This window comes from Chamaea fasciata, unplaced genomic scaffold, assembly GCF_029207755.1.
Source record: "Chamaea fasciata isolate MVZ Bird 193981 ecotype frontalis unplaced genomic scaffold, bChaFas1.0.hap1 SCAF_5, whole genome shotgun sequence".
Lineage (NCBI taxonomy): Eukaryota > Metazoa > Chordata > Aves > Passeriformes > Sylviidae > Chamaea > Chamaea fasciata.
This window is the reverse complement of record NW_027094090.1, coordinates 54,014,911-54,031,697: the sequence shown is the minus strand read 5'-3', so window position 1 is coordinate 54,031,697 and position 16,787 is coordinate 54,014,911. Positions and strand designations below refer to the sequence as shown.

The 16,787-nt window shown below is 40.2% G+C and overlaps 1 protein-coding gene across 1 annotated transcript in view; it reads right to left on the bottom strand.

Moving 5' to 3' along the window:
• Positions 1-16,787, bottom strand: part of GYS2 (glycogen synthase 2) — a 40,709-nt gene that overhangs the window by 18,990 nt on the left and 4,932 nt on the right. Inside the window, exons 3-6 of the mRNA XM_066183708.1 lie at positions 12,683-12,864; positions 9,974-10,165; positions 9,346-9,531; positions 720-864 (exon numbers count right to left, since the gene is read on the bottom strand). Coding sequence (XP_066039805.1) covers positions 720-864; positions 9,346-9,531; positions 9,974-10,165; positions 12,683-12,864 — 705 coding nt within the window. The remainder of the gene's footprint in view (positions 1-719; positions 865-9,345; positions 9,532-9,973; positions 10,166-12,682; positions 12,865-16,787) is intronic.

Genomic DNA, 16,787 nt, shown 5'->3' with positions numbered 1-16,787 from the left:
CCCCACCAAAAAAAATACCAACAAAAAACAAAACAACCCCTGCCCCCCAAAAAACCCAAAAACAAACCAAAGAAAAAACCTACAAAACCAAAACAAAACCAAAACAAAAAACCAAACCCAAACAAAAAAAATTTGAGCGCTGTTATATTTAAAACAACCAAGATACAAACACACCTTCTAAATAGTCTCCAAAACTGTTGTGCAGTTTTCCCCTCATGCTGCTTACCTGCAGATGGAGTACTGGGCCTTATCCCTATAAAGCACTGAGATATTTAAAGAGAACTTTGATGACATATCAAACTGGGATCATGACCTTACTCAAAATCCGTGCATGGAACAGGACAAGGTTTCTAAGCTTCATATTTTATGAGACTAATATCAAGGGAAAAACCAGACAAATTATTGGGCACACAACTAGTTTTCAAACTCTACTTGTTGGCATAATAGAAAATATTTTATCTATATGAAGCTTATCGTGGTTCAGTTCTAAAAGCATGGAAACCCCGCCACAGACAAAAATCCTGAAGTTGAAGAGTCCTGGCAAAAAAAGCCTAACATCCATGGAAAATTGGTTAATCACTGTAGCATAGCCAGACACGCCTGTGCATGTGTTCTTTCTCTTCATGTTTGCATACCTGTCTCTATTGTGCTCATCCAGTCTAAGGAAATGCAGGCATTTGGAGGAAATACAATTAAAAAAAAAAAAAATCAGGTCTTACCAGGGCTTTTTTTAAGCATATGTTCTGCTTCTGTAGCTGTGATCTGGGAGACTGTGGTGAACACATGGGCACAATGCACAGATGCCCGTTCCATACAGTAGCGATGGTAAATCTGCCTCTCTCCAGCCTCCTTGTCAATGTCAAACTGTTAAATAACAAAACAAACAAAAAAGACACTTGCGTGACATGACCATCAGACTGTCCCTCAGGGAAGGTTTCTCCTGCTAGTCTCCATTTCCCCAAGGAATGAGAACCATGTGATTATGCTCCTGTTCTGTCATTCTGGTTTTTGAATTATTTTATCAACTTCAAGGAGTTTGAAAGAGCAAGAGAGCTCCCAGATCCCGCTTGTTCCGGAAAAATGGCAGCTCTGCCATGAAAGGAAACCTAGATTAATGATCCCATGAAAGGTAAGGATCTGTGGAATTTGGCCTGCTGGCTGGCAATGTATCATGTTGCAGTTTCCCCGGGCTTGTTGGAAAACTTGGGAGAGCAGGAAGGTTGCTGGTAGCTGAAGGGGAGAGAATAAAAAAGGAATGGGGATGAGAACAGAACCTGGGGACTTGGTGCAATGGTGGGAATCACAGGTAGGTGAAAGGGAAAGGGAGCTTTTGTGCAGAGGCAGGATATAAAGTCACAAATCCCAAGGGAAAAAGAAAATAGAATATGAGATACTTTCTGACACTCAGAGATGTTCTTCCTTCCAACTCTACCACTGTTATTTGCTGCTTCTTATATTTCAGTTTTAATTCTCTTAATTTTTAGAGGCAGATGTAAGTTAAACTGCTAGATAAGACATTCCAAACACTGAAGTATTTCTAAATCACCTTTAAATCTTGCAGTTACCCCTTTTTTTAACTGAGCTTATGTTATCCAGATGCAAAGAAAATGCACAACTCCCTTGAGCCCACTCTTAAAGGTTCAAATGTTCACTAACAGTGTCCACTGCAAAATCGCTACAACGTAGTCTAAAAAAGGTGTCAATGCATTCAGTTAAATCCCAATCCTCTTAATCTTCCATGATGTTTCACTTCTGGGAACAGTAGTCTTGAGCCCCTAAGGTCAACAGCATGGGCACCCAATGGCCTGTGTGAGTTTCATGGAGGGTGATGACACTCAATGAGCTCTGTCGTGATCACTGTCTAATGCTGGCTGCACAGCCTGATTTTGATTGCATTTGACTGTGTAACTTCATTGACCATAATAGATTTAACCCTTATCACAGGCAGGGCAGACAGCACTTTCTATAGTTAGGACTGTGTGACCCCTGCCATGGCCAGTTTAGCACTGCAGAACTTGGACAGAAGTAAAGCTATTTAGACTGTGACCTGTCCTGCAAAGCTTAATGCTGGTACAGAACATACTGAGAGAAAGTTGATGCAATGTGAACCATTTCAGGGAACTAGAGTGAAGCAAACAACTTCTTATTTTCACTTAGATAGGTGTAGACACAGATGTAGATATAGATATCTTATAACTGCTTTGCTAAGAAAGTTAACTGCTTTTATCCGCTTTAATTCTGCAGCAGTGCTACACTACTTGTGGGAAAGTGGCTTCCACTGTGTTAGTTGGAAGTGCCAATCTAACCACCCTAGTGTGACTGAAAAAATGGACTCTTGAAAAATCTCAGCTGAAAACCTCCAAAGAAACGAGATGCTTTATTTTGGTATTGATGATCCTCTATGTCAAGAGCTTTGCTACATTTGCCAAATACAATTTACCACATAATGTGCTAAATATTATGATATTATGAATTATGAATATTCCTCAGTTGTATCCTCATATATCGTATTTTCTGCATTCCCCATATGAATTTTAGAGGATCCAATGCAAAGGATGATAGTTTCTCCAGAACATTCATCTTGTTTGCCACAGAAGTCGAGTGGCAGAAAGAGCACAAAGAAGAGAAAAATAAAGGGGAATTCATTTGGCTCCTTATAGTGCCACAGGTTTCAGCATCCTGTTTGGCTTACACTAAACTGATTCACAAGCAGCTCTTAACCACACATTTGATTGTTCAAACATTCTGTGCAAAAAAGATACAAAATGGGATAGTTCTTCAACAGGCTGGACAAACACATGAATGGGATGGACACAACTACACAGTCAGAACTATGCAAGTCTTTTCAAACACATCTGACTTTCTATTAAAAATACTTTTGAAATTGCTAGCAAGTCAAACTTCAAAGTTGTTCTCTCTTTTTTCTTTTTGTTCTCTTTTCCCTTTCTCAGCAAGAATGAGTTTTAATTACAAAATGTGATTAAAAATTAAGTCTGGGACGTGCTCACTAACACTCCCTGTAACTCTTCTGGGACAAAGGTACATAAAAAGATTGTTAAGCACTATGACTTACTTCTAGTTAACTTTTATTTCTTTGGTTGCATGCAAAGACTTTACATATTTAACACATATCAGTGCTTATTTCTTAATTGCTATTCATTTTTCCATCTTTTATAAATGGGAAGTACTTTATTTTGCAGATGCTAGTGGGACTTTTTGGCATGTTTTTGCAAAGGTACACAGTTCCACATCCACTAGAATGTACAAACAGAGATCACAGGGTTCTCACATTTCATTTGCTCTCACTCTCCAGCAGCTTCCAGCACCAATCAGTAAAGCAAAACCTTGACTTTTGACCTCAGTGTGGAATAAGAACTGTGCACTTCCGAGCAGGCTAGACAAGGAACCTCAGAAAAGAGCCTTAGCCAAGTTGAAGGGCAGGTTAAATGAAAATTAATTGATGAGACAGTGCAGGGGACAAATTTAACCCACCTAGTCCTGTGCAAAGACAGCTGAGCCTGCTCTGACAGTCTCCAGAATTAGAGGCACGGTGGGGCACGGGACAATATGTTGAAACCAGCAGGACACCAGGGCAGCTCCTCATCCCCAACCCAATGTTCCTGCCCAACACTGAGCCCTGCTCTCTATCCAGCCCAGCTCAGACGCCTGTGAACTCTGTTCCATATCCTTTGTGTCCAGCCAGAGCAAAGTGAGATACCCGTGAAATGCGTCACGCCTGCTTTTGTTTGTTTGCTGCTATCAGCAAATGGGAACACTAGCAAAGCCATAGATCACAGCTGCATCAAGAGGAAAAAAAAATCTAAGTCAGATGAACAGTTTACAGAACCCTTTAGGGTAGAAGAGGCTCTTAAGATCCTTGAGTCCAGCAACTTCAGTGATACTTAAAGACCAACTTCAATATCCACTTCCCTGTAAATTTATTTGAGGATCCTCTCCTTCCCTGACTGGTAGAAACCAAGCAGATTGTTAGAATTTAAAAGATGGCAAGGATTAGAAGGGGAAATGACTCCTTTATAAGGCCACTCTAATTTCAAAGCAAAAGAGGAAGATGTTCCACAAGTGTAATGCTCTGGAGTAAAAATTGCATTTGCTGCAGTGCAACTCTAAGGCAAAGTTTTGGTTCGTTTCTCTTTTCTATGGATCCATGTAATGAGCATAACATCTCATTCATGTCTTAAAATTCAACATGTTAGGGGGCACAGCTGGTAATCACTGAACCTCCCAGCATGACATTCTGTTTAAGACAGCTAAGATGGACTTCAAATGAAAAAGAAGAGAATATTAAGCAGTTAAATTTCTTCTGGAAACAGTCACTGAAGTAGTAAATCCAAATCAGCCATTCCTACTTCAAAATTATAAAGACCAATTGCAAAGTATTCCCAAAACACAAGAATCATTTGAGAGTGGAAAAGGAGGAAGGACTGTGTTAGCCATCTAAATACTTGTCTGAAAGAAAGACAAATAATTTGTCACAGTCTACAAAGAATGTCTAGATACTGATATTAGGCTATGCTTTCCTAATGAAAAAAAAAAGTATGGTGAAAACCAACAGAAGTTAAACCAATACATATCCAAACTGGAATTAATATATGTAATTTTCCTAAAAAAAATTTTGACACCTTTGCAGAAGAAATACAGACTACCCTCACCATTTAAACCTTACCTCAAGAGTGGCTAATGTAGCTGTAAATACTTTGTAATTCAAATGAAAGGTACAAGTTTGATGCATGAGGATTTTAAACAGGGAAAGAAATAATCTCTCTTGGTCTTTTAAAACTGGTACACTCAAGTTCAAAGTGATTCTGTAGGACCAAGGAACAGTCAGAGACTGGTTTGAAGTTCAAATTCCTTACCTCCTAAAAGGCAGAATGGAAACATTTTTGCTTCCAGCATAATCTCACTGGCTGCCACTGTCTGAATTAGGTAAAAACTACTCCCTTAAGATCCAGCCTACACCAAATTTACCTCCAATTGACTGCTGCCTCGTGCAAAGAGAACTTTCATTCAGGCATAACTCTGCCAGGCCAAAAGAGAATGAAATTTCCTGGCTTAAATCAGGTTTCCATCAGCTGCTCTGCTGATAAAGTGGATTAGCTTTGTGTAACAGTGAGCTCAGTGACAAACTGGACAGTATAGCACTAAATGGAGTGAGATATTATCAGCAAAAAAAGCTCGTGATTATTCATTTTCATTGGAATTTTTATTACTTTTCCTTTTAGACTTCTTGGGACAGGATTTTCCATCACTTTGCAAATGGGATTCAGCTGCACCTGCATGAGCTGAATAAAAATGTTCCAAGTTCTAAACAGAAGTGTTACACACCAGCAGGGCAACCTAAGGTAAAAGGCAATGACTAACCATTTCTTCCTTCTCCTTAGTAAGAACACTTTTCCCATTAAACTCAAAGTGTTTTTTCAGTAAGAAGCATCAGAGGCTGAACCATACAAACTTCTCCATGATGCCAGGCCAGTGGTCCCAAAAATAATTTCAGATAATGACCTCTCATATGAAATTCCAGGTTCACTCATTTCCCAAAATGAGCAGTCTATTCACCTTGGAACTTGTCTGGATCATCAGTGTCTCAGTCAATTTATGAAAGGTGCTGGTCTATTTAAAACTCTAGAGGGATGAAAGGATACCAAAAAATCCGCACACAAAACAAACTAAAAACTGAATCAGCCCCCTTAAACAATGGGGAAAAGAATAACAGATTAACATTCTCAATCTACAGCTGAGAAGCCAATTCCTCCTGAAGAGAGAAAGGCTCCACAAACTCAGAGATTTTTTTTCACAGAAATTCTTAACTTTTACCAATTTTGATTCAGTTTATCTTGGCAACAAACCATCTCATGCACCAGGGAGAAGCTACAAAAGCTACATTAGACATGGAGACAATGGGAAAATGCCCTGTTGGTTGGACTATTTAGACATACAAAAGTTCTTAAACTTCTTTTGGGAATCAAACTCATAACAAACCCTGCTTGTTATTGAAAATAGAAAGTGCTGAGTTTGGAAGAGGTTAAATCAGTAACCCATAGGTTTAGTGAGCAGTCCCTGGCCCAGTCATCTACCCAGGATTCTTCAAATAATTAAAAGTAAATAAAAAGAAAGATACTGACAGGTACTGTACATGTCACCCCCTGTTTTGTTCTTTTGGTTTTCCCTCCCTTCCTTTCTCCAGGATGAGAGTGAATTAAATGCGAATCTAGGTAGTAAAATATGCACTAAATAGTAACACGACAGTGTTACTTCTGGTGGTCACTGTACTCCTGAGCATCTGCTAAGAGTTTAACACCCAAATTCTCACTGGAGCAGAGGCTGATAAGTTCTAGCCAGTCCAGAAGAACTGAGTTAAAGCTGTAAGAATATAAGAATTATATAAGCTCAAACCTCAACCACAGAATCATTAAGGTTGGAAAAGACCTCCAAGATCACCGAGTCCAACCTTTGACCAATCACCACCTTATCAATTACCACACAGCCCTGAGTGCCATGTCCAGCTGCTAAGCTGTAATGCTGCCTAAGGACCAGGATCCCATCTCTGACTGAGGCAAAGAGCAGATGGCTCAGGAAGAGCTCAGCACTTGCACAACGTTACAGTCTTACTTCCATGATGTAAGTATGATTACTATCCTCCCATTTCCAGCCATCCACAGCTCTCCTTTACGAGGCTAACTGGGTTTGCAGCCCCATAGAAAATATCCTCTTACAGATTACAGGCTGACATGTGCCCTCAGCTCATGAAGTAGGGAGTTTTGGTAGCCTACAGTTCAGGACTCTACTGATCTTGTATCTTCTAGATCTGCTTATCTATGGGGATGGTTTGACAGTGCAGTGGGAGAGTCCTGAACTGTGTGGGTGCTGTAGAACTGTCAACCAGGCATCCTAAGTCAGCATTTTGTGGACTGTGTTGAGGACTGAGAACAAAGACATGAGGTTTCCTCTTTTCTCTGTATGAGCTGTACAAGCCTGATTGTGTCTGGGTGCAATAAGGCCACACGCTTTCGTTCTGTGCTGCAACCATTTTTCTGTGACGTCTGGCACAACACATCCTGCAGTTGCTGCCTCATCAGCTGCTGCCTGGTGGGAACTGTGCTCTAGCTGTGAAACAGTGGCCAAACGTGAGAGCTTAATTATACTTCAGAGGAAAACATTTATGCAATAGCACTGAAACAGGAAACCCAGCTATTTTACTTTGGCATAGAAGGGGGTGAAATGCTCTAAAAAATATATTGTTTCCTCCAAAGATTAAACTTTAGGAAGCCCTAAAGAATCTTCTTCACTGACAAATTGCTTGCTTGACCTAAACAGTTTGCTGCTAGAAGGTAACAAGAATATGCCTGAAGATCTAGCTCTCTGTTATTTAATTATGCAATTTGAGATCAACCTCTTGTGTCCCAACTGACTTTTGGGCCAAGGTGATCTTTTTGCAGCCAAAGAAGCCCTCACTAAGATACTTAACTTTTCCAGGAAGAGTTTTACCATCCTATAAAAATATTAAACAATGGTGCAACAGTTTGACGTAATTTCCTCTATTAGTACCTTTAAATGTCAACCCACAGAAGGTATAAACCATGATGGCCTAGAAATCCACAATTTTCTTCCTTTAAATATGATTTACACCAATTTAGAGTAATATTTGAAATTGATATTTATGTTTCATTCTGCATATTCTTAGAATAAAATCTGAATAGACATTTCTGTATTTGTGATGACATAGCTGATGGTTACCAATGGGTTTTGTGAGGCTTTGCAAGATGGACAGTGCCTTCACACACAAAGGTGTCCATGTCATGTGTGAATAGAAAAAAAAAAATATTACTACTGTGGTTAGTTTATAAATATGTTAAAGTCTTCAGGTTCACTCAGATGTGAGATCATTAGCTTTTCTTTTGAGTACACAGACAAGGGTGAGGCCCCCAAAAGTTATTATGAAGAGAAAAAAAAGTTGCTTTGAGAAAAAACAGACTACTTGCCAGACTGCTTGCAGCTCACTGAACTAACCAGAATCAAAACAAACAATTTTATATTATGCAGATATACACAGAAAGAGACTATGAGGGAGCAGGAATGTCTGGACTCCTACACAGCAGGACTGTGATACTCATGCTCCCTTATTAATGCACTTAACAACCATAACTAACTTAGGGGTCTAGGAGAGATGATATAGAAGGGCTTGGAGTGACAGGACAAGGGGGAATGGGTTCACACTGACAGAGAGGAGGTTTAGATTTGATACGAGGAAGAAATTGTTCCCTGTGAGGGTGATGGGGCCCTAGCACAGGTTGCCCAGAGAAGCTGTGGCTGTCCCATCCCTGGAAGTGTCCAAGGCCAGGTTGGACGGGGCACTGAGCAACCTCGGATAATGGAAGGTGTCCCTGCCCATGACAGGAGTTGGAATGAGATGATGTTTACCAAAAACACCCCAAAGCATTCCATGATTCTCTGTGTCTGAGTCAGGCCACTAGCACACAACTTCTTAGGCCTTGCCTTTGGAAGACACAGCTCCCAACTGTGTCAAGCCTCAAATATCCAACTGATGTAATTCTCTTCACTGATTTTAGCCAAGGAAATGCATGAACAATGTGGTTCTTATATCTATCTCCACCTTCACTATGGGCTGGAATGGAAAAACCTCATGAATTCAGGTTTGTCTGTGACCACATGAGAAAGCCCAGATAATGCAAAGTACCCCGATGAGGGCAGTGCTAAAAACATTTGGGTCCTTTAAACATTGGTTTGTGTTATCTTTGAGCAGAAATAGAACAGTGAAAATCAAAACCAACAGACAGTTTACACAGACTCCAAGAAACACACATAGGTCTTCTGAACTCAGAAAATTCTCCCCACATTTTCCAGTTACAGATTAGGCTTAACCTGAAATGCTTGAAACTAGGACTTATTATGATTTGTAAAAATTAAGAAGCAGGCTGTGGGGAAAAAAACCTCAAAGCAACTATTATCCACTGCAATTCTGGGGTATTTTTTGCAAGAGGAGAGCTATTGGTTATTTTTTCTACGGAGTTACATTAAGAAAGAGTGTTGTGAGGCTGCACCTGAGGGGTCAGATGTTGGCTAGAGCTGAATAGGTTTCCACTGAGCTTTCAGCCCTGTCAAATGACACAAAGGCACTCATTCCTAGACACCTCATGATCTTACAAATACCATTTCTCATGCTCTGGAATCAACAGCCAGCTGTGGGTCAGTCATAACTGACCACACATGACAGAAAACACAATAAATAATGTAACACGGTAAACAGAAAGGGAGCAAAGAGATGATTAGCTAAAACAACCAGAGAAAAATGAGAAAAACGTCTCTTACCTGGTCCAGATTGTTGTAAAAGTCAATACTGGCTGCACACAAGTATCTCCCAAGCAGGGTCGCATGGGTAGTAAAAATTGTGGCGACGGGAAGTTTCTGTGATCGAGACAGGATTAAACCCACTCCTGCCTGCCACTCGTGGAAGTGGGCAATTATATTTGGCTTGTCATCAAACTGACAGGAAAGCTGAAAATAGGAAGAAATACATGAAACATGATTTATCCTGTCCATCATCCCAGCCCCAGAAAACAATTTTTTAGGTTTTCTGTGTGCTTGCTTTCCTTGTGACAAAACAGTACAATTTTAAGTGGGCATATGCCTTAATTTCCATCAGCCTTAATCCTTAGCCCAAGAAAAACATGTACCTCTCTAGTGCCTCAGAAGAGACTCCTTTCTAGAGTGTCTGAGGGTTCTAGCAGGCACAGTCACTCAGACTCCACACTGGGCAGCCCCAGTGCCCTTCTTCTGGATAAACATATTTATAGGACCACTCAACGTTTAAGTTGTAGATAGAAATTTGATCGACGTTGAAATCAACTTCCTAAAAATCTTAGTTTTCAAACTGGAGAATAGGAACCACAACCCAATGTGGTTTTGGTCTGCAAATCTCTAGATTTAAAAACTGTACCTCTTTCAAAAACCAGGCTGTTAATGATCCAAAAATCACAGCATCGTTGGCTTCTTGGTCATGAAAAGGGATCCCTATGTTGCTGACTTCCCAAAATTCACCTTTCCACTTGTCCAGGTTCCAAGCTGCTGATCCTATATCAAACAGTAAGACATATGGGCTGCCCTCTATCAGCCACCTTCCAAAAAAGACCTATGGAAAAGAGGTAAGGATAAGAAGGATAGAAAGAAAATGTTAAACTGAATGTAAAGGCCAGTTAGCACAAGGATCTTCCACCATCAAATCTGAAGTACTTCACACAAAGAATGTGTGTTCACAGTCTTACTCACCCAGGACTTGCAGTTTTCCTTGCAAAATACATGGAGTAATAATGAAACAAAGGAAACTATAATCCTTAGGAACAATTTATTTTTAAGACTTTCATTTTAGATTTCCATTGCAATATTAACTTCTTTTCCATGAAAAAAAAAAAAAAAGGTTAGGAAGACTGCACTTGCTTGAATAATGAAGTCTTCGTATTGAAGTATCTATGCCACTTCTGTCCTTATTTTAAAATTATTATTTTCTTTCACTCATATTTGTCTCCAGTCTTTTGCTATTCATGCTAGGTTACTGGGGAGAGGTTTTTTAGGACTGATGATTGGTGCCTGCATCTACCCTGACATTTTTTCCTTCTTCCCAAGCAGCACAGAGGGGAAGGATTCCACTTCCATTTGGAAGAGTGGAAGGATCCGTCAGAAGGTATCTCAATACCTAAAATCACATCAGGCTAAAAATGCAGCTTTCCTGCTTTGTCTCCATTAGCATAGTTAAACATTTCTAAGAGTATTTACAACTTCACTGTGCTCATAGGCCTGCCCAACCCAGCTGGGCCCACACTACAGTCTGTAAAGTCAAATTATTTCACATTAAATCTGCCATCAAAACAGCTGAGACCTCAGGGGTTGAACCTCTGATGCTACAATGAGATGAAGAGAGGTCAGGACTTGAAGACAAATAAGATAAAAGCTCTTGCCCTGTTTTCACAAAAAGAACAAGGCCTAAAAAAGACAGGTTTGCCCCTTTTCACTCCTCATGTATTTGTTTCAGACTGCCCAGATTTGCCATTCAGGAAAACGAGGTAAAAAAGCAGGGAACCCAGACTTCATCTAAATATGTGCTCAGGTTGCGGCAAGGAACACACCTGACTGGAGGAGCTTGGAAGAATTCCTAGGTCCCCTGGTTTAAAATCATGCATTGTGATGCATAAGCAAAATCCAGACATAAATGTTAATAGGATAAGTGCAGCTCCTGGAAACTAGAGCGTCATTATTGGAGATCAAAGCTGTATTTGACGTGCCTGGGACAGATTTGCTGCTGTATATGAATACTCCAGCAGCACCATGCACATGTTGGGCTGGCAGAGGTGGCTGATTAAATTGGATGCATTGCTGGAGCAACATAAAGAATTGCAATCAACTTGCTCCAGAAGTCTTTAGCTGTTTTCCAGATAAAGGCCTGTTACAGAGGCAACACAGAAAACTCGATTAATCATCTATGAAAATCTGATAAAGATAAGAAATGGCAGATTGGACCTTTCAGTCTGAGCCTGTACAATGTGAACATCATGTCAGTGTCCCCAACACTCTCCCAGGCTGTGGCACATACTCATCCAACAAAAGACATCTGCAATCAGGGCATTAGATCCTAAGAACAGCACAACTGCTCTTCCAAAGAGAGACAACACATTGCCAGTGCCACAGCTGGTGGCAGCCCAAGAACTTTAGGAATTTCTACACTGAAGTGTGTCAATCCCCTCAGCAACAGTAAGAATGCTGCCCTGCTGCTGCCCCTCGATGCTTTCCACATCTGTTCAGCACACGTTATGAGCAGACAATTTTTCCTCCTGGAAACTGGCATCTCTGAGGGACTCAACACTGAGTCAGAGTGTAGGCAAGTTCTACATCTCTGATGAGGACTTCAAGAAAGGAGGTCAAATTTAGCATGAATTACCTTCCACCCATTTTCAGGTAACCAAATCTGCTTCCAGCTTAATAACTGCCTATCAACACAGCAGATAATCTATTTCTTTTAGCAGATAATCTTTCATAGGAAGAAGTTTATTCCTACTTCATCGTTGGAGAAACTGAGTCTCAGGCTATGAGATCACACAGAAAACACTGGTTAAAAACCATATTGGAAAGGGAGATGAATCCACTTCTTGTGTCATGGTTTAACCTCTCTTCCCAGGGAAATGACAGCTGGTTGCACTGAACTGAGGAAGTGGATTCTTTGTCACCTCAGTGCATTTGTCAAGTCCTTTACTGGTTTTCAGCTTAATATTATGCTATATTAGAAAAATTGAGAGCTAATGGAACACTCTTCTCACTCCCATGCAAGAATGTGAAATGTAAGGGCTCAGAGTAAGGTCATATTATATCTACTAAAATATCACCGTACTTAGAGACCAGATAAATAAGTCATTAATCCAATTAAGCAGCCTTGCAGATAAATGACTGTTAAAACCCATAATTGGATGAACTGGTTCTTCCTCAAAAATAACCTTTAATGAATTGACTCTGCTGTTCTAACAGTGGATTCGGAGCCTTTCCCATTGTGACATTGACCAGGACTGCTGTGTCAAGTGGAACGACAAGAGCATTAACCCACACTTTAATCTCCTCAGAGTCAGATTTGTTGCCCTGGGAAGCAGCAGCACATCTGATTTACCTGACACCCTTGGCTTTTCATGGTGTCCATTGCCTTCTTAACTGCAGGGTTTGGAGGTTCAGAGAATTCTACCTGAGTCTTCACATTCTGTTCAAAATAGGGGCCAATCAGGAAATAGTTTTCACCCCATTCATCTGCCGTAGTTTTGGCTTTTGTCTGGATCACAGTGTAAATGCCTCCCACTGCAAAAGAAGACCACAAAGAACAAAAATTAGAAAGTGGCACAGGCCACAGATCTCTGTACTATGCTCCAACCCAACTGTGGATCAGATACACTGCTAATTAAATCCCTTCACACATGTAGGTTTTAAGCAAATTCCAGCCTCAATCAAATAAATAGAAGTTCAGTCTTAAATGGTATTAGAGCTTCACGGTTCAGTTGAGGAATTAAAATCCTGGGCCTCATACTTCCACTCTCCCATGTCTGCTCTTGATTCTGCTGCATCCCAAGCACAGCCTCCTGTTTTTGTTTCATTGCCACAGTTATAATTTTTAAACCTGTTTTTCATCACATGGTAAGAGCTGAGCTTGTTTGACACAAATCACCAAGAGAAGTTGAGGAACCGATGGATTTTATTGACTACTGGCTACAAAAATGGACTTAAACCAATATCCTCAAATCTTAAGGAGTCTTGTTCCATCATCAGTCTTGAAGAGTTGGTAAAGCTGGAGCGAATGTAGCCTACACTGACAATATAAATGTCTGCAGCATCTTTCACCAAAATATTGTCTGCTTTCAAAACAAATGCAGCATTCAAATGTTTAAGAGAATCCAGCAGCATCCCTTGCCAAGTGAACACAGATCTATCCAGTCTTGCACATGGTGTGCAAGAGTCCCTTTAGCTGCTCTTCCTCACAGTTTTCCACAGCCAGCCCTAAAATTCACACACTGACAGGGCAAACCTCCTGTGCCAGGAAATGGACATTGCACCACCACCAAGTCAGAAGAACAATAAGGCATGCTTGAATCCAGCCAGGGGGAGGGATGGCAAGGGAAAAGAAAACCTAAAGCGAAGCAGCTACTGCACACCAGAGGCAATGAGTGTAGCTCCAGCAAGATGAAAGACAGGAAGCTCAACAGGTGCAAAGAGCAAAGGAAACACTACAGAAGGGATTGGTGCTCCCACATAAAATTTTCTTCCTCCACTGAATGTTGAAGCTTTGGAAACCATTGGCAGCACTCCAGGGAAGGAGATGTAGCTACAGCTTCCAGCAGTGACATCAAAATTACCTATGGAGTCAGTACTGAAAGCTGCCAGGGACTGAGAGCTGGCACTCTAAGCTCACCCTTTTAAAGCTACTGGGATATTCAGAGTTGCCAATGCACCACATCCAATCGAATTAAAAAACTCTGAGAAGTTACCTAATTCTCCTTAAAAATCTGCCACTGCTATGTACAGTACAGTGGCTGAAGTTGCTCAGCACTTTGGGAGATTAGTTCCCAGATTAATTAAACTGTATCCCCTGACAACTACGGAAAGCCTTCTGCAAAGCCTGGTGTCCTGCAGCCCAGAGGAGCCAAATGACAGAGCTACAGTTTTAATTATGCCCCTAGAAAAGAAACTGTTCACTTAAATGCCTTTTCTCTACAAATATCCCATGTTTTTGGATGCTGGAAGGATCCCTAGTCTAAATATTTTCATGTCTCAGGATTCTAGGTATTTACAAAGAGAAAAAAAATGCAGTTCCAATCTACCAACTTGCTAAGTAGAATTAGTATAATAAATTATTACCCTTAATAATTCAAGACCTAAGGAGACAAGAATCGTACAGATGTCTGTTCCTAAATCAAGCTGTCAGTTCAAGAGTTTCACGTCATGTAGACATGGAACTGCAGAAGGAAACCTATGCATAAGACTATTCTCCCCTTCAGCAGGACTAGAAAGCTTAAGAAACTAATTTATAGTCATCATATTCTTCCATGCTTTGGACAGGGCTTTAGAGAAATCTTAGATAAACAACACTGTATTTTCCCTCCAACTGCCCCTGGTCACAAGCTGAGTCTATTTGAATATCTTGGATTCAGATAAACATAAAATTTTAATTATCTGAGACAAGTTAGAACATTCAACCTATAAAGCAATAGTTACGATGATATCTGTTTTAAAGGGATGGTAAATTCATCATAGCAGCATAAGGGGCTTCAACCCAAAATGGATAAATCTGAGGCTTGGTAGAAATCTTAGTCATGAAACTGGCTGGTTTGAATTGGCAGGGATACAGAGCTTAGAATGAGGGAAGATTGTAGTGCAGAGCAGCGTGGTGATCCAGGAAAAAGAGAAAATATGACTTGCAGGATGAAAGACACTAAATACCATGATAAAGCCGTTTATGCCCAGAACGATGCAAAGCTCCTTCCCCCATCCCAGGAGCGTGGATCAGCCTCTTCCATACTTGCAAGTGGTTCAACACTGGGACTGGCAACATAGCTGAGTTTCCACAGCCAAGGATTTGAAGAGAAATGGGGAAGCTGCAGCTCATGGGCCTGGTAGAGCCTGGATCTTTGTTTCACACAGCCAGCATCTGAGTGTTTCTTTCCACAAGGTTATCCTTAGGATCCCTGTGTGCCCTAAAGGGTCAAAGATGCATGGAAGGCCTCTTATGGGGGAAAGAATGGAGAGTGTGCTGTGCTCTGCTGTCATAATCTGTTGCACAGCAAGGTGAAAAACATTTCAGGGCACTGAGTTGCCGGAAATGAAAGGAAAAGTAACAGTACATTTTACAGGCTGTTAAAACTCCTCAGAAGGTAACTGTGATAAAAGCTGTGCTACCTAGCCCCCAGACTTGCTTTTGTCTTCCCTGTTACTGTGGAAATGTGACTCACAAAGCATGTCTGTGCATAAGGTTTAATTGACAGTGGAGGGAAACTGCAAGTGAAACTATGTATGTAGGAAGTGTTGGGTATAACTTAAAAAAGACATCTTGAGAAGAACAGAGCAATGTCTAGAATAACGTATTGACTTTTGAAATTACGCTTCTCCATAGCAAACTCAAAGAACACATTACATATCCTTAAGAGATAGTTTCTATATGTTCACTTTCTTTGAATTCCCTGGAAATATCTGTGCCAGTATGCAAAACACTACATATCATACTGAGTAACAGAGTAGGGGTTTACATATTCACCTCACAAAATTCTTAAATTGCTTCAACAATTTGATAAACCTCCTTCTTCTCCTCTAATACGATATTTTAGGTCATACTATAAACAGAAAACCTTTCCAAACAACAGGGATGTACCAAAATGTTGCAAGTTTCTTTATGCTGCCTCTTAAGTTTTGTACTTTGAAACAGGGTTAAAACAAACAAGAAATGACAAGATGAGAAACAGATAGAGAATCAGTAGAGATCAGAACAAGAGAAATGGTTTGGAATATCACAGACAAGGGGAATTAGCAGTAAAATGTTGATACAGGAATAGTTCAGTTTTCTGATGTTCAACAAAATGCTTTATTCAAATATATCGAGTTTTAGTCATTTAAAAATCATTGAAAGAAATATATTTCTATTCTTTCTTTTTAAAACATGCTTTTAATCTTTCCACCAATAAACGAAATCAAGTTTAAAAGGAAATCAACAACAAATCTTTTACCCCGTCTATCTCCTTTCTATTCTTCCCCTATTTTTTTTTTTAAGGACAAAAATAAACTGGCACAGAAAGGGGAGCTAAGATATTTGGGAAAAAAGGATTTTTCTAATTTAAGGGAAGTTTGACCTCTTTTTACTGACCACTTTAAAAACCAGAAGATTAAACCAAAATACCTTCTCAGAAAATATTCCATAGAATTATTTTAAAAGTCTAAATCTTATTATCTATGTTAACACCACCATGAATTTGTCTAAATGAGTTCTCTGCATCACTCCAGGTTTTTCTGCTTTCCTTGTTTCAATACCTGCTGCATTATTTCTTTTGTATATTTAAAATCCAAGCAGCAGTTAGAGCTTGTCCTCCTACCCATCCCACACTGCAGAGGTACAGAAGGAAGGAGCAGCAGAAATCAAAAATGAGTGAGAGAAATAGGAAGTGAACTACTGAAGTGAAATAGACGTAAGTGGAGATTGTCACTGATCTTTTCCCACACATTTTTGCCACACAGAGAGATCA